Genomic DNA, 24,469 nt, shown 5'->3' on the forward strand with positions numbered 1-24,469 from the left:
ATTAAAAATGCAACTTTTAGGTTGATTGATCTTATAATCTAATGCTTCATTGATAAGCAGCCATTGTCTTAGAAATCAGTTTCCTCCTGTATGAGGAAGATCTTTCATGACGTGAGGGGTTTTATATATCTGCTGACTTAAAACTTAAAAAAATTAAGAAAAAAAAGTATGTCATTATATTTCAACAATTTGTAGTCATATTGTAGTTATTAAATATGGACTAAATAAACAAAACAAATGTATTGAACATTATAAAATGAAGAAAAAATATGTGAAACAATTCTGGTTTCCAATGTCCAGAGATGCAGAATTATCATTAACAGACAGGTATGTGGCTCTGACATACTGTCAGATTAATTATTGCTTTCTTTCCGTTATGTGGATGCCAACTGGGATTTAGCTGTTTTTTATTGTAATCCAGCATTCATGTTGGGAGGGACTTTCTACTTTTAAACAGGTGGTTCTGGTTGATATCAGAAGAATGCTGAAACTTGGCTCTATGAAGTGCCTTAATACTTCATTCTACTAGTACTGTGCCAGCATGTCTTTTGTTTTTTGCCAGAATGTCAGGACGACAGAGGCGTCGGGTGTAGGAGTTTGCCTTTAAATTGAAGGGTTGACGGTTCAAGCCCCGGCTCCGGCTTTCAGTGGAATTGTGGGCAAGACCACTCCACCTGCACTGCCTCCTGATGGTGGTCAGAGGGCCCGGTGGCGCCGGTGTACTGTATGGCAGCCTCGCTTCTGTTAGTGAGCCCCAGGGCAGCTGTGTGAATGATTGAATTCGGTGTAAAGCTTTGAAGTCTCCTGACTTGAAAAAGCGCTGTATAAGTACATTTTCATCATGTGAGAAGCATTTTATGTAATGCCCTCCACATCTTCAAATCCTCACTTTCCAAACAGAGCAGAGAAGTTGGTGCTGCTCCGCCATGATGCACGGCTAAGTGGGTGCTATTTAGGTGATATTTAAGGACTTTATTAAGTGTTCATATTTAGAAAAAGAACTGCATAAATTTAATTTTGCATCTTTTCAGCCTTTAACTTCAGTAAATATTTCCAGACTCTCGCATTACTTCTCTTACGAATACCAGTGATGCTCTGCTTAGGAAACAACAGTGGCACACTGACCCTATCTGTTAATAGGATGGAACAAATTACTCAACAATTAATCATCAGTGTGTTTTTTGTTTACATCCCCATTTATAATTAAAGCCGACCCTTGAGAATACATTGCCACTTGTTGACACAGCCTGATGCTCATTCACAGACTAAAACAGAGTAATAGTTACATCTAGATTTAGTTCTTGAAGTTATTTTTGGAGGTGTGATACATTAATGTTTGGAGCGAAATGTGATTAAGTTTGATTGCTGACGTTTGATTCGCATAAAACCGTAAATCGAGAAACAGACAAGTTGGCAGCTGAGCGCAGCATAAATTTAAAGGGAAGCACAAGAGCATTGGTCTTTAAACAGATGAGATCAAAGCAGCGATGGCAATGATTCATAGCTTCTGAGTAAAAAACTAACGCAGCTTATTGACAAAAACGGCTTCACTGTTGAGTACGATGGTGGAGAAGTGATTGCTGCAAAGCCATAAATCTTTAGTTTACTCCGTCAGGAACAGCTCCCATACAGAATATTGTTTAAAGGTTTAGTCTTTTCCAGACGTTCTGTTAACTTTGATGTTGAACTTTTTGTTAATAGCATGCATGATAACCGCTGGGAGGGAGAGAGAGAAGAAGAAGAGAAGGAAAAAGAGGACAAGACAAAGAGGGAGGTGAAACCTACCCAGAAGAAAGTTAAGAAAGAGGAAGAAGAGGAAAAATCCAAGCTGAAAACGGAGGGAAAGAAGGTAAGGAGGGTTTAATGTGTCAGACCTGCTGAGGTTAGTCTTTAAAGGTTTTGCTTCCTTAAAACTTTCCAAATAGTTTCTATCTAATTCATTCCTTTTGTTATTGTTTATTTTCGTCAGGTGGAGGAGAAGAATGACGGCGAGCCGGGAGATGATGAGGATGAATGGGAGGATGCCAGTGATGAAGATGAAGTCGGAGATGAAAGCGACTCTGAACAGGAGTCCAGAGGGGGCGAGAAGAGAGACAAAAATAAAGAAAGCCCCCCCACCTCTGCCAAGCAACATTTACAGAAAAAATCAGCAGCAGGCCCCAAGGAGCAGCGGACCCCGAGGCCGAAGGTCCAAATCCCCCCTCCAGCGGCTCCTCTGGAGCCGGCAGACAGAGGAAAACCCCTCAGCCCAATATTCCTGCTGGAAGCACACAAACCTGTTCGAGACTGGGGGGAGGAGATGGAGATGCAGTCACCCAGGAGCAGCATGGGAGAGGGGAGCCCGCTGAAGCCCTCCAGCACCGAGTCCTGTCCTCCTCAGAAGAAGAACCAGGAGGAGGAGGAGAGCCCAGCTGGTGGCTCCAGTGGACCCAGAGAGCCACAGGAGGAGCAGACGGGTGGAGAAGCCATAGATGTATCGTCTCCTTCAGTAAACCTCCAGGAGACCGTCACGGTATCAGAGCCAGAAACGGTCACCTCAGAACCCCCTGCCGCACCACCCGCCTCTGATCCCGTCCCGTCTGAAGACTCCGACCCTGCGACCTGCTCTGAAGTCGATGGAGCTGCTGCACCAGCTGACCAGGCTCCATGTGCTGCTCCAAGAGAAGGTACAACAACAGCCGGTCTCTACGGTCCCGACCCCACATAAAGGATATTAAATGTCTTCCTCCAGTCATCAGGACTGAAGCCTCTTTCAGACCCGGTTCTGTCATGTTTCCTGTCTGATGCAATCGCCTGTATGGACCGGTTATATGTCAGATAATATTTTCACGGACCACCCTTTAAAGTGTGTGGGTAAATACAATCAGATAAAATGATACGACTGGCTTAAAATCAAATACAAACAGCATAAAAATAAATGAATTAGTGGGAGCCCTGAGCTTGTTTCTCCGAAACAAACCGGTCCCATCTAAGCGTAATCGGAGACAATGACACATTAAATGTGCTCCTGATGTCCAGTCTGCTCCGTAGCTTTGTTTTGGACGCTGTAACCGCAGAAAATCCCGCTTCACAAAGATAGGATGAGTCTTGACCTGAATTAACCCGTGTCAAGAGGCGCAGATGCACCGACTGCTGTAATTGGGAGATAATGTTTTGTATTTTTCAAAATAAAACACCACTCAGACTCTGATCGTCGATAGATTAGATATATATATATCTATATATATATATATATTTTTTTGTTTTGTGGCCCGGTACCGACGGACCGGTACCGGTCCACAGGCCGGTGGTTGGGGACCGCTGCTGTACACGACTCTATGTAGAGCCTTGGCTGAAATAACATGGATTCCTACAATTCCTACAATCAAGTATTCAAAATAATAACAATCATTGAAAAAAACTAACTTGGCTATATTTGAATTTAATGATGTTATTTTATTTTATATTTTTTTCAGGAAAATATGTTTCGCTGAAAGGCTTAATGAGCTACAAGCAAACAACACGTAAATGATGCAAACTCAAAATGCTGAAAAACAAATGCAACAGAAAAACGCTGCCGAAGGAAAACACAGGAATTGGAGAAAATAAACAAGACTACGGCCACATGTTTAAAAAAAGACATGGAGTTGATTTCTTTCTTCCTACTAACTTTCTTCGACACATCCTGTTTGTTGTGTGTTTGCAGCAAATCTCACCAGTTTTGGTACATTAAGCTGCTTCCTGTTCAGAAAAAAATATCCAGTTTATGATTTATTTCAGCCTTCATAAAACAAATCAAATAAATATTATTTCTCAGTAAAAATAGGATATTTTAAGTCAAGGTTTTTAATCGTAGTAGATTCAAATGTATGTGTACTACACATAAATGCTAGGAACAAACTATTAATTATAGGTTCTACTTGTTCTGTTCTAAGATATAAAAATGTTTCTGCTATGATCATTATTACAACTGTTTTTAACCTTTTCTTTGTCTTGCAGAGGAAAAGTCAGACCCTCCTCCATCTGTTGCATCCGCTGAGGCCGAGCAGAGTCCCCCAGAAGTGGCGCCCAGAGAAGACGAAGGGATGGCTGCGGCTGGGAATGATGAAACTCCAACAGCCGAAGCAGAGACGTCTTCAGAGCCGACGGAATCAGGTCTGGATCTCATCACTAACTTCATAGCGTCTCTGATTTCTCCTCTTTTGCATTTTAAAGATGATAAGTTCCATAAATCCATATAAACTCTCCATTACTCAGCCAGTGGGATTTTCTTGAATGCCTAAAACATTAACTAATTTCTCTATTATTTATTGAGTTCATTTTAAATTTCACAGCAGTTGTTTCCAGGTTTGTTCTTGATGCTAAGCTAAACCTTCCTTCATCGGTGCATCAAGAACAACCTTCACATTCTGCTTTCATCATTTTTATTTTTGACCACAAACACTTTTTCCTCCAAATTTTTTATTCCACTCCAAATTGGTTTTTAAGCAGTCCAGTTTGCCTCGGCTAACTGGTTATCTAAAAAGGTAACACCTTTGATTCCATTGGTTTGTGTAGATGATGGTGAAATTAGGCTTTATTTCCTCTGTAAACATGTAAGAAGTGACGCACAGAAGAGCAAACAGACTCTCTCATCTCCTCTTTGCTTCCCTTATGACATTTTTCTGTCTCTGACCTCATAGTTTGCTTATTGTGTTTGATTCAGGAGGTTGGATCTAATAGTTTAAGGGACTGTTGGATAATGATCCATTTTTGTGATATAGGCAGAAGAGATCAGCAGGTTAGTCACAAAATACAGCTAGCTCACTAGCGTGTGACAGGCCCTCAAAAGGTAAAAGTTGCCGTGAACCTTTGAAATTTGCTTCTCTCCTTTGAAGCATTAAAGGGGTCATAGAATGCAAAACCGAGTTTACATTGTCATAGATGAGTAACGATAGTTCAGTGGGTGAAACGGACGTACAGAGAAGTTCAAACCCCATCAACACCTCCTTTCTCTGCAAATCTCACAATTCTAAACGTCCACCATAAAACGGGCGAATCCAAAGAAAGACCTGAGTTGACGTTAACTCAGGGATGTTGCCTTTTTTGGTTCTGGCCTGTACTTTTGTCACTTCCTGAAATTGACATACAGACCAGCCCACTGGTTCACAGCCCAAGAACAATAGAGGTAGATGTAAGACACCAGTTTAGCTGTTTAGCCTACAGTTGGGTTTATTTCTACAGGAATTACAAAACAGGCAGTTTCTCTATTGAAAATGAGCCAGAATCACGGGCATAAATGCAGAGTTCCAGGCTGCACAGAGACAGGGGAAAATTTCTTTCCAAGGATCTGAAGACTAGACAGGAATGGATTATTTTTGTCTGTTAGAAGATCCCTGCAAAGTTTGATGCTCAGCTGTTCATTTGCTCTAAGCATTTTACCGAAGACAGCTTTTAAAATCTTGGACAGTTCAAAGCAGGATTTGCTAAACTTCTTTTACTGAAATGAGGGGCTGTTCTGACCGTAAGGCCATCACAACCGCAAGCTGGAAGTATGATTCTGTCGCTAAGCTTTTTTATAGCAATGCTATAAAAATGCTAGGGCAGGCGGGGGGTAGCACAGGGCCACCGGCGTCCATGCTACTGTCACCGGGTCGCGTTTGGTCGCTCCGTCCCCAGCTGGCTCCCTGCCCCCTTCCACCGGGGTCCCGTACCAGCCCCGGAGCTTACGGCTCGGTTCGAGTGCCCGGTGTGTTCGTGGACGCTGTGGTTTACGTGCTGCACTGTAGTCGACCAAAATCCCGTACGAATTAGAAATTCCCCCCGGACATTTTTTTTCTTTCGATATGAAAAGTAGGACATGTCCAGCAAAAAGGGGACATCAGGTCACCCTACCATATCAACAATTTAAATCTTTCAGTGAGTGATTGCTTGTTGCTATGATGCGTCTTTGCTCAACAGCTTCGCTTGTAAACCAACCAATCAGAGCACAGCTCATCTAAATATTCATGATCATACCATAAAAGGAAGAAAACCTGTCCTTTCATTCTGGGGCTTTTAACCAGGCTTGCATTAGGGCTCATAGAACAGCAAATATGCCATTTTCAGTCCAAACAAATACCCTATATAATAATTCTATGACCGCTTTAACACTGTCAGTTGGATTTCTGAGGTGTTTTTTTCTCCTCCGGTTGAAACGTAAATATGGTTTATCTTGTTTGTCATGTTATGTAATATTTTAGATTTGAACAGCCTGCAAATGGTCTGACACATGTCCCAGTTATGTCCCCTATGGTGCAAAGGATGCTGCATGTGACCTTATGTGTTGACTATAAAGTGCCCGGTTGGTGTTCTTACAGGCATTGAAGGTCAGCCTGTTTGTTTATAAACTATTATTATGAAGATAATTGTGCCTTAATAGCTGAAAAAAAAAATACTCTTGGTCAAATCAGTATGCAACAACAGATGGGTCTAATTCCACATCTTTATGTTTATTTCTGAATGTTTTGACTTGTATGAGTAAAAGAAATGCTATAAACGCATCTTATTTTGAGTAAATAATGTTCACCTTCAGATCTCCTAAAGGCTTTCATTTCATTTTTCTAAAGTCTTTAATAATAATATCTACATGCGTTTGTCTTGTCTTTGTGAGCACTTGAATCCAGAGATCATCATGCTTTCATAACTCATTAGTGTGTCCGTCTGCAGCTTTAGGGGCTCCTGTGGGAAGGGGAATTACTCATTCTCTCCGGGATCAATAATCCACTCACATTTCCTCACCAGCTATCTGATGGTCTGTCGTCTGTACGCTGTGGTTTAAAAGTGAAGCTAAGTGAATAAACCGCAGGCTGCAGTCATTATCCCTCTTTCTAAAGCCATTTAGCTCATGTCATCAGCATCATCACTTAGGCTAATGGAAAAGTTTAAATGTTTGGAGCTTATTTCTTGGCTTTCTTTTAGCACGAAAAATGAAAAAAAGGATCTGACGGACTGACCTGATGCTGGTCAGCAGCTGTGACTCTGAAAGCAAACAAGCCATTACCTGTGTACTGTCAGCTAAAACATGTACTTCCTCCATAATATTTGGTTGTTTTTCTTTGGATTTTATTTTTTTTGGTCCTTTTATAAAATAAGTAACAACAAATAAAGAAGTGGAAGAGATAAAATACAATTTACTTTAACAAAAAATGCAGTTTATTAACACTGAAAAGGGCTAACATAACACATACGGGGTCACAAAGGGGCCAGAATTAACCTTTCCACAAATCAGCTTATGACCAAGACAGTCTCTTTCAAAAAAAGGGTTGCTTGTGGTTCAATGTATAGGCTTAAAGCCTCATTTTGGCATTTTACCAATTAAATGAGGCCTTGAATGATGTATTACCTACTGTAAATTAAGTTGGATAAAAAAGTTAAGACAAGGAAAAATGGTAAAAAGCTAATTGAAAAGTTAAAAGTAAAGTTAAAAAAGTTAATAAGCCTGGTAAACAATTATTTTTAGGTTTATAAACTAAAATTGCCATATTAAATTTTTAAAATAATATTAAAACACATCCAAGCTAATTATAATACAAATGGCTCTTAAAACATATTTCTGGTTCTTTTAATATCATTCTTTTCCATCTTATAAAAAGCACTTATGCTTTTAGTACTGGTATTTATTATAGTAAATTATTTAGCTCCAGAGCCACGAAGCAGGTTGCAGACCCAAACTCGGTCCTCGAGGGCCGCTGTCCTGCAGGTTTCAGAGGTTTCCTTGCTCCAGCACAGCTGATTTTAATTGAAAGCTAATTAACAGGCTTTTGCTCTACTGCAATCATTATAATCAGCTGTTTTAAAGCAGGGAAACCTCTAAAACCTGCAGGACAGCAGCCCTCGAGGACCGAGTTTGGGGATGCCTGCTGTAAGGTGATGATTTACCAAAAAAAAAATATTTTCTTTCACTCTGAGTGTTTTTTAATGAATTTCTTATAGAAGCACTTTTGTTATTTTTCTTAAAATATTCGGGCTAGTTGGCGTTTCTTGTTATGACATTAATTTTTGCCATCAAAATATCCATATTTTTTGAATAATACAAAGGTAATAAGGTCTTGTCCAGGACTCCAATAACACTATTGGCTTAAAATTTTGGTTTTCAAAGTATTTCACTGAGTGCCCTATATAGGGTTAAATGTGTAGTCTTGACTGAAGGAAGTTTAGATTATTTTTAGTCGACTAAATTGTTGTTTATTTCCTGTGGATCCAATGACGAATGCGTCTTGACAAGAAACAAGTGGTGAAATATTCACAGTTGAATAGAACAGGTTAAGTTAAATCTTACTGAACTACAGATTAACTTTTTAAAAACAGCTTTAGATTAAGACTAAGTCTTGTTGTTTTCAGCTGCTGCTTCACTTTTCTCTGCCGAGTCTAAAATAGCTCCTATCTGTTAAGGCAGCAGCTTTTCCAAAAAAGGAGTTGATGTTCTGCTGAAGAATCCAGTCCTCATCAAAGGCTTCATATCTACCAGACCAGATCTGACCCCCACATAACCCGGGTGGTCCGATGCGCCGCAGTGAAAAATACTGTAGCATGAGAGGGAAAGCATTTTAATTGAATACAAATTAGATATTTGTTTCATTTCTTTCAAGCTAGTAATACAATCACTTAATGTATTTATTCATTGCAGCAAGGTTGACCACTTAAATTTATAAATGGCATTAAATTATTTTGAAATCAGAAAGTTAAACGTCTCAACTTGCTTTATTCTTAAGTTCAAAAAGAAAATTTTTTTCCCTTTCATGACACTTTGGTAGAGACGAATAGTTGCGGCCGCCTTTTTTTTTTTTTCCAATGACTCATCTTTATCTGTTTTACTCGCTGGCAACATTTAGGTTTAAGACGTCAGCATTGAAGAAAAAAATATTATTAATCTTAACCCTTTATAGGGCAAGTTAGTGTTTTTGAACACTTGCATACTACAAATGGAATCCCCCCCCCCGTCTCTCAGTGACGTCTAGAAGCACAAGATCTATATCCATCTATTCAGCAAAGACGCTGCTACATGGCTCTACATCTCATTTTGGCATTTGACTAATTAGAAGAGCCCTTGAACGATATATTACCTACTGTAGATCAAGTTGGAAAAAAAGTTAACAAGTCAAGAAAAAAAAGCTAATTGAAAACTTTAAAAAGTAAAGTTAAAAAGTTTATAAGCCTTATTAAAAAATAAATGTAGGTTTATATACTAAAAATGTATCAGCAGTAATGCCTCTAAGGTTACCTTGGACCAAAAAATTTGTTTCTTTCACTCTTTTTCATGAATTTCTTATAGAAGCACTTTTGTTTTTATTCTTAATATATTCAGGCAAGTTGGCGTTTCTTGTTATTACATTGACATTATTTTTTGCCATCAAAATATCCATATTTTTTTAATGTTACAAAGGTAATAAGGTCTTGTCCTGGATTCCAATAAAACTATTGGCTTGAAATTTTCATTTTCAAAGCCTTTCACTGAGTGGCCTATAAAGGGTTAAGAGGAGAGGGCCTTTGTGTTTTCTTTTATTCTTTGGAATAAGTCGACGCACTGATTGCATTTACGCTTCTTGTAACAGTTGTGTGATTAGCGGCAGAAGTCAGATGAGCTCATGAGGGCAATACGCACGTACGGCTGTGTGTTGGGATCAGGGTGGGGATCAGGAAACAAGGGAAATTAGAGGCACAATTAAAGCTTTTAAATGGCTCCTTCAGAGGAAATGAGCTGCAGCCTGCAGCACAGATAATGGCGCAGATATCTGGGAGGCGTTTGAAGTGTGATTGAATTAAATCTCATGCTTCAGAGGATTCTCAGTCTGCAACAAGCAAATGCCATGGAGTCCTATAATACAAGTAGAAAGCTCATTTAGAAACACTAAAACCAACTTTTTGTAATAAAACAAAGAGAAAAATCTACAGTGGAGCACTAAATCACTGTCATTTAACCTTATTAAAAGTAGAGCACCAGAGACACCGGTTGCTATAGTGATTTCCATCTTTTGTAGACCTTGAATGGGCTAGTAGCACTGCACTCTATCCGAGTATAAAGAATTAGAAAGTCCAGTCTTACCCTGAACTTAATGATGTCTCAACCTGGCCGTATAAGTTGATGATGGTTGAGGCTGAAAATGTCCGGTCCTTTTTCCCCCCTCGGTGTTGTGGGAAAGGAGGCGGATTTTGGTGGATGTATGTGCTCTGCTAACAAACAAACGTGATTTTTGTCATAACTCAATTTACTTAAACTGTATTACTAGTCCTTCTGTTGAAATATCCTCGATAGAACCAAATGGTTAGAAAGAGTGAGTTGACATTTTTCAAGGTAAAACATGTTTTCCGAATCAAATACCGTATTTTCCGGACTATAAGACGCTACTTTTTTCCCCACGTTTTGAACCAAGATTTTCTCCTCCAGCTCCTCAGAATCAGCCTTTCTTAAAACCATTAAAACCAGTAATCTGCCAAGAAGGTGCAGGTTTTCTGTTAATTTTTCACCAGAATGGGAATTCAAAGTTGGAAATTAAAGAATATGAGGCTAATTGTCATTCAGCACAAGAACATGCTAGCAGCAGGCACGACAGAGAACAAATGTCCTAAATTCACACATTTTGACATTTATTTGCTGCAATAAAGCTGCTGAACCAATGAAGAGACTAGGCACAACTCCTACAGAGCTGAAATAAAGAGCTGATGAAGCCCCATCTTTTATTATCTCTAAAATATCTCCCCTGGGGCTTTGTCTTCTGCTTTTCATTCCTTGACTGCTGTCAATCATTCTTCTGTAACTGACTCTGTGGATTACTACAATCAATCTCTCCAGGAGCTTCTGGAGCTCCATGCTCCACTGAAGTCGAGGCTGGTGTCATTCTGCCGCTCAGCTCCTTGGTACACCGATGAGCTGCGGAACATGAAAGCTGTTGGACGTGCTATCGAGAGACGTGTAAAAAAATCAGGTCTCTCTGTACACAAGCAGGCATATAAGGAACATCAGAAAGCGTATGCCTTTTCTCTTAAGGAAGCACGGTCTAAGTATTATTCCAACATTATCAACAGCTGTCCGGGAAATTCCAAACAGCTTTTCTCGACAATAAAACATCTCCTTCATCCCAATCAACAAACTGAGGATGAGGATTCGACTGAAAAATGCAATCTGTTTCTCTCATTTTTCAAAAACAAAGTAAATTCTATTAGATCTCAGCTCCACAGCCTTCCTGATCTTCGGCTGCCATCTACCCTTGTACACCATGGGTCCATGAGCTGCTTTGATGAAGTTGCAAAGAGTGAAGTGGAGAACATCCTCAAGAAAATGAAGCCTTCATCCTGTGCCCTGGATCCCTGCCCCTCATCACTCATAAAATCTAATCATGCCGCAATAAGTCCGTTAATCACACAAATAATAAACAAATCACTGAAATCTGGTCATGTTCCATTGCCTCTTAAAACAGCCATCATTAAACCTCTTCTAAAGAAATCTACCCTGGATCCAGATATTCTTTCCAATTACCGCCCAATTTCACATCTTCCTTTTCTGTCAAAAGTGCTGGAAAAAGCTGTTGCCGCTCAGCTGCAGCTTCATCTAGAACAAAACTCCCTGTACGAGAAATTTCAGTCTGGGTTTCGTTCTGCTCACAGCACTGAGACCGCTTTGCTGAGAGTTACTAATGACATCTACATGGCAGCTGATGCTGGGTCTACATCTCTCCTTGTTCTCCTTGATCTAACTGCAGCCTTTGACACTGTGGACCATAACATCCTACTACACAGTCTTCATGTGGAGGTCGGTCTCTGTGACACCGTTCTGGACTGGTTTAAATCTTTTCTCTCCAATCGGCTGGAATGTGTTAGCCTCGGCAAGGCCAAGTCCCAGGCTGTCTCTGTCTCCTGTGGTGTCCCACAGGGGTCAGTATTAGGGCCCCTGCTGTTTTCCCTTTACATGCTGCCTTTGGGTCAAATCATAAATCGATATAACATCTCCTTTCACTGCTATGCCGACGATATACAACTCTATATTAGAACTGGAGCATCATCACCATCTTCACTTAATGCTTTCACTACCTGCCTGGAGGAGATAAGGAAGTGGATGACTCAGAATTTCCTTCAGTTGAACTGCTCCAAAACTGAGGCCATGCTGATCGGAACACCTCACCAGGTTCAATCTTCAACTATGACGACTGTTTCCTTTTCTGGACAAGACATCCCATTTTCCACCATAGTTACAAATCTTGGAGTTAGAATGGATTCTCAATTTACTTTTGAAAATCACATTAAGCATCTGTCTAAAATCTGTTTCCTTCATCTTCGTAATATCTCCAAAATTCGTCCGTTTCTTTCTTTTTCTGATGCTGAGACTCTCGTTCATGCATTTGTCTCCTCCAGGTTAGACTACTGCAACTCTCTGTTTGTTGGAATCCATAAAAAACATCTTCAGAAGCTCCAATACATTCAAAACAGCGCAGCCAGGATTCTCTTGAGGGCCCGCAAATTTGCCCATATTACACCTATTCTGCATGACCTTCACTGGCTTCCCATCACCTGCAGAGTTCAATACAAAATCGCGCTCATCACCCATCAGTGTTTAAACGGATCCTCACCGGATTATCTGAAGGACCTTCTCACTCCACATTCATCCACCAGATCTCTTCGATCACAAGACTGCAACTTCCTTCACCTTCCTCGCTCCAGATTAAGGTCCATGGGAGATCGGGCCTTCGCTGTCGCTGCCCCCCGTCTCTGGAACTCTCTCCCAGATCATCTGAGAGCTCCACAACCATTGAATGATTTTAAAAGAGGCTTGAAGACTTTTTTATTTAAGCAAGCCTATTCTGCCTCCACATGATTTTTATGTTGTTTATTTTTATCTTTGATTTTATTGACCACATGATTTTTATGTTGTTTATTTTTATCTTTGATTTTATTGACCACATGATTTTTATGGTTGATTTTTATCTTTGATTTTATTTGCACTGTGTAGCACTTTGAGATTTTTCTTAATGAAAAGTGCGGTACAAAATTGGATTTATTATTATTATTATTAGAAGCTCTGTCACTACCCGATCCGTCCCGGAAGCACAATCCGTTCTGCGCATACGCGAATAGATTTACATCTGGGTGTCCATATATAATGTAATTATGGTACTAAAACTACTTATTTCTATCCTTAACTCACTAAAAAATACTAATACACATCTGTAAAAAAATGTTTTATGACATTTGTGAGACAATTTTGATGCTTTTTACATTTTCTTGGTTAAACTGCTTCTCTGACGTCATCATCAGACATGCTCAGAGCAGTCCAGCAAAATCTAAGTAAACCACAACTTTCTTTAGATTACGTAATATATAGCATAAGGTTAAAACGAAACGAAAACATAAAAAAAGACAGGATTTATGTTTAAACCCAAAGCCGTAAAAGTTAGCCACCGGAAGCAGCGTAGGATCCTATTTCCGGTGCAGATCGGGAAGAGACAAGTGATAAAACAGAATTTAAGAAATCTTTTTTTGTCAGAAAATACATTATTAACCTTTACTACATTATATATTCGTACGTTTTCTATTTTAGGGGAGGGAAAACATCATTTAGGTATTTTTAACAAAATAAAATCAGGGACCACCCCGATGTACAGGTGCTGGTCATAAAATTAGAATATCATGAAAAAGTAGATTGATTTCAGTAATTCCATTTAAAAAGTGAAACTTGTATATTATATTCATACATTACATACAAACTCATATATTTCAGATGTTTATTTTGTTTAATTTTGATGATTACAAATGACAACAAATGAAAATCTCAAATTCATCATATCAGAAAATTAGAATATTGTGAAAAGGTTCAAAATTGATGGCCCCTGGTGCCACACTCTAATCAGCTAATTAACTCAAACCACCTGCAAAAGCCTTTAAATGGTCTTTCAGTCTAGTTCTATAGGCTACACAATCATGGGGAAGACTGCTGACTTGACAGTTGTCCAAAAGACGACCATCGACACCTTGCACAAGGAGGGCAAGACACAAAAGGTCATCGCTAAACAGGCTGGCTGTTCACAGAGCTCAGTGTCCAAGCACATTAATAGAGAGGCGAAGGGAAGGAAAAGATGTGGTCGAAAAAAGTGTACAAGCAAGAGAGATAACCGCACCCTGGAGAGGATTGTGAAACAAAACCCCTTCAAAAATGTGGGGGAGATTCACAAAGAGTGGACTGCAGCTGGAGTGAGTGCTTCAAGAACCACCACACACAGACGTATGAAAGACATGGGTTTCTGCTGTCGCATTCCTTGTGTCAAGCCACTCTTGAACCACAGACAGCGTCAGAAGCGTCTTGCCTGGGCTAAAGAGAAACAGGACTGGACTGCTGGTGAGTGGTCCAAAGTCATGTTCTCTGATGAAAGTAAATTTTGCATTTCCTTTGGAAATCAAGGTCCCAGAGTCTGGAGGAAAAGAAGAGAGGCACTTCATCCACGTTGCTTGAAGTCCAGTGTAAAGTTTCCACAGTCAGTGATGGTTTGGGGTGCCATGTCATCTGCTGGTGTTGGTCCATTGTGTTTTCTGAGGTCCAGGGTCAACGCAGCCACATACCAGGAAGTTTTAGAGCACTTCATGCTTCCTGCAGCTGACCAACTTGCAGATTTCATTTTCCAACAGGACTTGGCACCTGCACACAGTGCCAAAGCTACCAGTACCTGGTTGAAGGACCATGGTATCCCTGTTCTTAATTGGCCAGCAAACTCTCCTGACCTTAACCCCATAGAAAATCTATGGGGTATTGTGAAGAAGAAGATGCAATACACCAGACCCAACAATTCAGAAGAGCTAAAAGCCACTATTAGAGCAACCTGGGCTATCATAACACCTGAGCAGTGCCACAGACTGATCGACTCCATGCCACGCCGCATTGCTGCAGTAATACAGGCCAAAGGAGGCCCAACTAAATACTGAGTGCTGTACATGCTCATACTTTTCATGTTCATACTTTTCAGTTGGCCAACATTTCTATAAATCCTTTGTTTTTATTGGTCTTCAGTAATATTCTAATTTTCTGATATGATGAATTTGAGATTTTCATTTGTTGTCATTTGTAATCATCAAAATTAAACAAAATAAACATCTGAAATATATGAGTTTGTATGTAATGTATGAATATAATATACAAGTTTCACTTTTTAAATGGAATTACTGAAATCAATCTACTTTTTCATGATATTCTAATTTTATGACCAGCACCTGTATATCTGGATGCGCAAATGAGCTGATGGCGCATGCGCAGAACGGATCGTGCTTTCGGGACGGATCGGGTAGTGACAAGCTCATACTGCAGCTAGCTAATAAGCTAACAGGAGCTAGCTTTCTTCTTTGTCCCTTTTCCTGTGACTATATGTAAAGCTCCCCCTACAGGTATTGAGGGGGACAGTTCAGTAGAAATCAGCGGCTTATAGCCCGGTGTGGCTTATATACGTACTTTTCCAGTAAAAAAAAAAAAAAAAGTGTGCGTTGCTTGTATAGTCTGGAAAATACGGCACTCCATAAACTACATTCAAAAGCAATTTCTTAACAAATCAGTCAATCATATTTTAATGATCTAAACATTAAACTTTTACTTTTCTATTAATTAATTCCAGATCCCAGTGGGCCTAACTTTAGTTTAAAAAAAGGAAATGTTGAACACACCATACCTTGCTTTGTAATCAAAACACATTTAATGCATTTTTGTATTTGTTTTGTTTTGTCTAAAATTGTGAAGCAATAGAAATGTAAATATATTTTCATGTTGAAATAAAACTGACATATGGGCAAATTAATTTAGTTAATCTTTTAATGTTTTAAAGGCTTGTTACCCATTTTTTCCCCCCCTCTTTAAAATAAAACCAATACGAGAAGAAAGAAACATGATTTAGTTTTGTGTAACACAAATGATGTGCTGCACTAAGAGGAATGAAGGTTTATGGTTTATGTCTCATTCAGCTCGCCCAGGTGAAAGAAAACTGATAATAATGGTTAAGCCGACTCCTATGCGGCCTTCTTCTTGCTGCATAAACCTCAGCAGCTGTTTATTTAAATCATTCATTGTGACACTTAAAGTCAGTTTTATCATACATCTCATTTAAATCTGAAAACTTCTTTAAAGAAATTTGCACCAAGCACCAGGCACTGCATAATATGTACTCATAAGAGCAGCTTTATGTAAAACACACGCACGTATTCACCATGTAGCTTTATGTATATACAGCTTTTAAACCATCTCTACTCATTTCTGTCTACAGGTTGATGCTGACGGGAGCAAAGAAAGAGCTGGGGAGCGCTACGCTGAAGGCACCGATGAGTTTAATCATCATCATGAGGAAGAGTGAGGGAGCTTTACATCCAGGGACCAACTGGTTGTTCAGAGCTTTGGTTCGAATCCGTCTGTGTTCTGTTCTTCATCCTGGCATCATTGGCAACATCTCCATCTGTTTAATTAGTTTACTCTCAATATTTAAATCAACAAAAACGTCTCTTTTACGTCCAATGTTGTCCTGAATTCAGGGAGCAGTAAGTGATTGCTTGATGCTGCAGGCCGGGCAGTAATTAGACCTGAGTTCGGCTTTTTAGAATCAACTCTAGAAACTATTATACACACTTAATTTTGGTTTTAATAATTATTTTATTCACACATAGTGAGGTTTGTTTCAATAGCAGATGAATTCATGGTTTGGAAACAACAGCTTTTATATATTTTGTCTTATTTTATGTGCTCAATGATCTGAAACTTTAAAGTGTGATTCAAAACGAAGGAGAAACCTTTTGGCAGCAGAGGATGCGTACAAAAAAAGAGGTATTTGTGGAGTTTTTATCGCATTTTCTGTTTGCATGGCATCCTCTCGCTTGGTTAACCCGATGGTACAGAAAACGTCAGATATAATAGATTTAAACTGTTCAAATCACATAATTTTTTATTGCTACAGCTATATTAAGGTATGAAATAATCATTTCAGAGTTACTCTTTTATTGACAGTTCACAATTTTCTGAGGTTTTTCCTAAAGCTGCAGAAAAACATTTTTTAATCTTCTCTCTTTATCAATTATCTGCTTAAGCATCAAATGATGCAGGGAAGAAGCCCGGTTTGGTGGTGTTACCCCCTCAGAGTTCATCATGTACGACACCTTAAACTCATTGTAAGCTGGCAGGTTTACAGCTGTGTTCTCAGGTTAAAGCGTGATTTATTTCATCCTAAAACCACCTGGCGGGCAGATGAGAGGTGTACGATATTTGTTTTGCATCTTAAAAGGAATGGGGCACATTAATCATGTCTTGTATATAAAATCAAAGTAAATGTAGACATAAGTGGTTTGGGTTTTAATGTAAAAGATGCAGTAAAATCGCTACTAGTTTAGCTTATCTCACCTCTCTTTGGGTCGCTGACACTTTTTCTGCTTCAAGGAGACATCATGTCTGCTTTAATGATTTTATGCAATCACTGCTCCCTGTTTCACTAGCAGAGAAAGAATCAGGGAATTTAACTTCCTGACATCAGTCCAATGAGTCGCCTCACATTTTATAGAGTTTATTTGTACTGCAAGGGAAAAATCATGTAAAAAAAAAAAGAAAGATATGCATGTTTTATGTTGCTTTATATCAAATCATGTTTTTTCAATCTCAAGCAATCAGCTGTTTTTTGTTTTTATTTTTTGCTTTAAACCAGCTCCTCACTGCTCTTCATATATGAATTAAATCTTTCTTTGTTGGATCGGTGTAATCCATCTTCAGGACATTCTGTGACTCACATGCAAAGAACAACACTGCCTCTAAAGTTAGTTTTTCTACTCTAAGTTACCTTTAAAAAAAAAAGAATGATGTATTGCATTTGATTTTACAGTGTGTGTTCTCTGTCTGTTGAATGCTCCTCATACCTCAGCAGACCAAGAGGGCTTTTTTGTTTGGTTTGTTTGAATTTTTTCTCATTTTGTAAATGGTGCGTTTGAGGACGTAACGACAAACTGTTTGCTTTAAAATCTTTGTGTTGAATTCTGATGAATAAAGTCGATGAATTTGGGTTCAAAGATACTGTATAGTGTTTTTTTTTTAAGTTAAAGGTACACTATGCAACCGGTGTTGATTTTCTAGCGAGGCTCCCCCCAGAGGGCGAAAGTAAAAGTGCACTGTCGTAAATATGCACAGCTGTTCTCCTGGTTTCTCCGTCAAGCCAGGCGCGGTTGTTTTGAGCTTAGCAGACAGGCAAACGCAACGAATGACTAAGCATCTGACGCGCGTGATGCACCGCAAACGCGCTGCTGCTCGAGATGGAAAAATTTAATTTTTGCTGCTCGACGCGCCGCGTCAACCAATCAGAGAAGCTGATCTGGGAGCTGGCAGGGAGAGAGACACAGCGCTGATGATCAGAGCGCTATGATCACTCCTTTTAAACAGTTTATTGACGCCTAAATTAACTTAAAATGCAGAAATCTGCCGGCAGAATATGTTTGCTTTTATTATCCTGCTGCCTGCAGTTTGGATTATTTAGATGAAAAACACCTACCAGCTGCCGCGGTGAACCGCGAGGAGGCGACCCGGCCAGAGGCTGCTGATGAAGGGATTCCTACTGTGGGCGCACCACTGGTATGTGGGGGTCTGAGCGGCTCCGACAGAAAAAATATTGTAAGGCAGGATGATAATCTGAATGAACTGACTGCACTGATTACGTTTTCAGGTGTATTTTCTTACTTAAAAACATATTAAAACTACTTTATTCCCACTGAAGTCTCTGCAAGGCAGAGAAAGGATAGTGAAGCTTTGCTACTTCTGTTATTTGCAGTCTCTGAAATAAAATGCACAATAATATTACAGTTTGCATTGATTTATATTAAAATTTGAAACATTGTCTTACCTGTAAGGTAAAAAAATAAAAAAAAAACAATCGAATTGTATTGTGGTGTATTCTTGAGTATTGAAAATAATCGAATCGTTGGGTCCGGAAATTGATACTGCGCAAGGTTAAGATGCATTAACCTCGATACAGAAATGTTTCAGAGCAATGCAACGCAGTGACATGTATGATGTCATCGTGTCAACCAGAGACCGAAAGGCTGAAGCAAAACAAACATGGCTGTACTAGCTTTAGCTGAAACACCATCTATTTCTTTTTGGAAAAAAAAAGAATAAAAGATGCAAGTTGTGCCTTTGTTGATGTGAAAGGTTTTTGCACGTCTTGTCCGACCAGATTTGGAAAAATTTTGATTTATCAGTTAACTCTGCTGTTTGTTAAACAAATCAAGAACGCTATCTGTCAAAGTTTCTTCTGATTGGCTGAAAGCTCAACATGGGAGGCAGGTGCCACTCGGGGATTTACCCAATCAGCTCGAAGAATTGTACTGAATGTCCCTCCTTATTGCAAACACTTTTCAGAGGAGCCCTTCCAGTTTGAACTACATGCATCACTGATTCCTTTAGTTTTAAACATTTGAGAAGAAAAGATGATGCAATGATAATACTTTTGTTATCCTTAATTTTTTTTGTTTGGAACAATAAAAATTAAATCTTACGTTCTTTCTAGATTGTCCAAACAGCAGAGATCTGGACCCAAGTCATGTGACTTAGAATCCAGTCAGAGTTGAGTCACAAAGTTAATAAGCGCACATTTAACTTAATAAAATGATGAAAGACTTAATACGACTTTTGATCATGTTAAGTTCTTATGGGTTGACGCTATAAAACATTTAACCTGGCATAAGCCAAATTCAAATTATGTTTACATCTGGAAAGCCTCCTGTTGAAAGTGTTTGCAAAAGGGAGGGACATTCAGTATAATTCTTAGAGCTGGTTGGGTAAATCAAGGGGCACAACATGCACCCGATCTCATTAGTCCGAATCGTCTCAGTATGGAGTTTTTATCACAAATTATGCGACAATTCATCTTGCTTGCAAGTTGATAAAACACTGCATCTTACAGTAAACAGACAGAGGAAGGATTTAATAATAGAACTGTCCTGAAGGAGCGTTTCAGCCTGCTGCTACCAGCACCCTGTGCCTACTGTGCTTTTTACATACTTTCTTCCTCATCCAACAAAGAGAGTTGTCGATGGTAGATGGAGCCTTTTGTTCACTCCTACTGTATCAAAAAGGTGTGCACTAACTTGGAAAGAAGAAAAAATTTGCAAGTGGTATTGCTCAAACAACTTAAAGGCTACTATGCTATATTTTTTTGATATATTTTTTTCCCCCTCAATAAAAACGAGGAGCCGGGATAGACCATCACCACTAATATCAACTGGAGCGGTTTCTAACCCTACAGAGCAGAACGGAGCTGGACAGAAACCTACAACAGGAGTAGTAGTGAGTAAACACTCATCTCAACGGATTTTTTAAGTGCACTGAAGTCAGCTTTGAACATGATGTAAACATTGAGCATATTTGTGTTGAAGTATCACTGTCATCAAGCATGCACTTTTTAATTGTGGTTTTATATAATCCCCCTTCTTGCAATGAAATGTTTTATGGTGAACTAGATAAATTGTTGAAAATGGTTGCTCATAAGTCAGAAGTTATCATACTGGGTGATTTTAATATTGACTGGCTTAATTCTAGCAAAAGGAAAAAACTTAAGACCCTAATGACAAAGTTTGATTTTACCCAGATAATGAAAGGTGCCACAAGGATCTCAAAGTCTTCAAAGACCCAAATTGATTTAATATTCTCTAATAAAGAAGATCGAATATTAAAATCATACAATTTTCTAACCGGTTTGTCAGACCACAATATGATTTTGATAGCAAGAAAACTTTCTTAAAAACGCCTTCAAAATGTTAACAATATTAAATCAAATATATTAACTATTTTTAAGCGCGATTTCCCTGTTTTAGACAATGAATTAAACGGCATCAGTTGGAGCAATATTTTGGAAAATGAGGATGTCCACAACTGTTGCAAAGAATTAATAAGTAGTTTGGAAGAAGTAATTTCTAAGTTCCTCAAAAAACAAAAACATTTAAAAAAAAAGATCTTTACCGTGGCTTAATGGTGACATCAGGAGATTGATGAAAGAGAGAGACATGGCTTTGAAGAAATCACTTAAAAGTAAATTGAATACTGATATCAACATATATAAAAGTTTAAGAAATCGTGTCATAAAAAATTTAAGAAAGGCAAAAATAGAATATTACATATCTACAATAACAGAAGCCAAAGGAAGTCCATCTATAATGTGGAAACAAATAAATAGCATTGTAAAACCACAGAGTACAACAAAAATGTTTGAGCTTAAAATTGGAGACCAGCAGATAAGAGACATTAAACAAATAGCCCAGGAATTTAATAATTATTTTGTGTCATCTGTGGAGGAGCTGGTCCAACAGTTTGATTTTGGAAACCTTACAAGACCAATTCAACAACAGGTTACATCAGGCACAACATTCTCCATAGAGCAGACTAGTGAATCTATTGTGCTTGATGCCATAAATACAATTAAACAAAGCAATTGCATGGATCTCTCCCACATTAATACTGCTTTTGTAAAGCGAAACAAAAATGCACTCATAAAACCTCTAACGCATGTAATTAATTTGTCCATTGAGAGCGGGCAATTCCCTGCACCCTGGAAACAGGCTAGAGTTATGCCTATCTTTAAGTCAGGATCCCAAGACCAGGCCTGCAACTATCGGCCTATAAGCATCCTGCCTGTATTTTCTAAGGTGTTAGAAAAAATAGTCTCCAATCAGTTAATGGCGTACATACAGTATCATAAAATCTTACATCCTTTACAGTTTGGCTTCCGACCTCATTATTCTACGGATACAGCAAACTGTTATTTTGTTGAACAAATAAAGTTGGCAATAGACAGCGGGGAAATAGTAGGCGCAGTCTTTTTGGATCTCAAAAAGGCATTTGATACGTTAAATCATAAAATTCTAATTGCAAAATTATCCAAATTAAAATTTTCACCGAAAACTTTACAGTGGTTTGAATCCTACTTAGAAGGAAGAGAGCAGTGTGTCACAATAAACAATGAAAAATCATCATTTTTAAAGATAAATACAGGAGTGCCACAGGGATCCATCCTTGGCCCTCTACTATTTACATTATACATAAATGACTTGCCAGAGTCTTGTCCAACAGCAGGTTTTCAGTTATATGCAGACGATGCAGTAATTTATGTTCGTGGAAAGACTGTGCAAGCAGTTTCTAATGAACTGTCAGGACATCTACAAACTGTGTCAGTGTGGTTCCATAATGCAGGGTTGTCTCTGAATGTTAAAAAAACTATGTCTGTCTGTTTCTCTTCTAGGACCAAGCTCATATCTCAAGAACTAAATTTACAGATAAATGGAGCTAGAATCCAGCAGGTCTCAGAAATCAAGTATCTAGGACTAATACTTGACTCACAATTGAAATTTGACAGCCATGTAAAAAAAGTGTCCAGAGTGACAAAAGCAAACTTGTACACATTCAAACTGATTAGAGATTCCCTACCGTTTCACGCTGCTCACAGTTTTCTGCACTCCATGATCTTTTCACATCTAAGTTACTGCATTAGTTCTTGGTCACAGGCCACAATCACTACTATCAAGCCTCTTCAGATGATCTATAATAGAGCTATAAAAATCTTAGATAAAAAACCAATCAGGTCCCATCACTGTGTTAGTCTGAACAATTTAAAAATGCTGAATTTCGAAAACTTTGTGAAATTTGCTCAGTTAAAACTGGTATATAAATGCTTGCATGATAAGGCCCTAAGGTTTTGAGTGACTGTGTAGTTCCTCTCAGAGCTGTGGGCTCAGTCACAAGAGGAGCCCACAGTGGAAACTGTCAAGTTCCCAGACGCAAAACCTCTTTCGGTCAATCAGCTTTCATTGTACAAGGCACCAAAACATGGAACACATTACCTGCAGAACTGAAGGGAGAGTCAAACTGGGTCCTTTTTAAACATAAACTTAAAGACTTTTTATTGAGAGGTCAGTCATGTGAACATTAATAACCTAACTGACCTGATTTTATTTCTGTGATGTTTTAATGTGTAATTTGCTCTGTTCTTCTTGTGTACAGTCACTGTGTTTGTGTAAAAGCCTAACTGGGGACAGACATTGAGAATTAGCCTTAGCTAAAATGTTATAGTGTGTGACATGATGCATGAAACATACTTGTCCCTATCAAATAAACGAATAAATAAAAAAAATGCTGCATTATTTTCCATCCATTCCATCAATCCATCCATTTTTGGACACGTTTTTCCCTGCTTGGGTCTTGAGGGGTGATGGTGCCTATAGCGAAAGGCGGGGTTCCTGAACAGGTCGCGAGTGGAAGGGCAACACAGAGACAAGCAGGACAAACAACCATTCACACACACACACACACAGCTAAGGAGAATTTATACAAGCCAATTAACCTAACAGTCATGTTTTTGGACTGTGGGAGGAAGCCGGAGTACCCGGAGAAAACCCATACATGCACAGGGAGAACATGCAAACTTCATGCAGAAAGACCGTGAGCCAGGAATCGAACCCGCGTTCTTCTTACTGCAAGGCAACATTGCTACCCAATGCAGCACTGCTGCATTATTTTTGTTTAAATTTCAGTAAAATTTTCACTGATTTCCACCTAGGAGAAAGTATTATGCGCATTTCTTTGACGGCCCAAGGCTGTCATAACGTAATAGAAAAAGTGCAACCTCATTCTCTATCCCCTATAATTCCTATCCCTGCTGCCTTTCTCATCTAACTTTCTATCACTGTCTTCACTCCATATGATTTGTTTCCCCCGAAAGCTTCTAGTAAAGTTTCACACATAATTACACAGTGGAACCTTATAAAAACAGCCATAATGGTCCATCTGTAAAAGCACACTGCCAAATACTGACGCGTCAGTTCTCTGTGCCATATTGGCCCACAGGACATGTTAAAAAAAATTATATATTTAACTTTTTTGATAAATCATTAGCTGAATTAATGTATAAGAAAAGCATTTAAAAGTTAATATTATAGAGACATAGAAAAATCCTACCTCTCCTCAGATCAGAGCTGTACTCATCAGTTATTCTGGTTGACATGACAAAAGAGAAGAGCCGGTACTGATTCAAAATGAAACAACAACGATTGAAGGGCGCAATGCAATTTAAAAGACAAAAACAGTATTTTAATCAAATGTGAAGTAAATTGTCATAATAATACCCATTATGTGTAGACGGCACAATAGGAGATGCAAGTCTATAGTTTATTGGGAAAACAATAGTCAATTTTTGGGTGAGTTGTCCTTTAAGAATCATACTGAAACAGATATATAGCGCTTAAGTCTTGGCTCTGTTGTTGAACTTTTTAAACTTGTCAGATTCTCCTTGTCTTTTGCAAACTGTCTGTACCGCTCTATATGAACCATAGCTGAGGTTAATTTAATTAAAGGGCTTCATTAGTAAGAGGGAAATATCTTCATAGGATTACAAAAGAATTAATGGGGTTTTTTCCCCCTATTTTTCTGCTAATCAAATAGTTTCTTTAACAAATTCCATGAGGTCTGGAGGTTTATTTGCTTATTTTCTGATCA

At 38.8% G+C, this 24,469-nt stretch overlaps 1 protein-coding gene across 2 annotated transcripts in view; it reads left to right on the forward strand.

Annotated features, from left to right (window-relative positions):
• The window catches only part of ccdc9 (coiled-coil domain containing 9), a 41,424-nt gene extending 23,419 nt beyond the window's left edge, over positions 1 to 18,005 (forward strand). For both annotated transcript variants that reach the window (XM_038305286.1, XM_038305287.1), the window contains 4 exons: positions 1,702 to 1,849; positions 1,970 to 2,666; positions 3,979 to 4,134; positions 16,227 to 18,005. In XM_038305286.1, coding sequence (XP_038161214.1) covers positions 1,702 to 1,849; positions 1,970 to 2,666; positions 3,979 to 4,134; positions 16,227 to 16,231 — 1,006 coding nt within the window. In that variant the 3' untranslated portion in view covers positions 16,232 to 18,005. The remainder of the gene's footprint in view (positions 1 to 1,701; positions 1,850 to 1,969; positions 2,667 to 3,978; positions 4,135 to 16,226) is intronic.
• The last annotated feature ends 6,464 nt before the right edge of the window (positions 18,006 to 24,469 follow it).

The sequence above is a fragment of the Cyprinodon tularosa genome, unplaced genomic scaffold, assembly GCF_016077235.1.
Source record: "Cyprinodon tularosa strain WSP-4 unplaced genomic scaffold, ASM1607723v1 ctg554, whole genome shotgun sequence".
NCBI classification, from domain to species: Eukaryota; Metazoa; Chordata; class Actinopteri; order Cyprinodontiformes; family Cyprinodontidae; genus Cyprinodon; species Cyprinodon tularosa.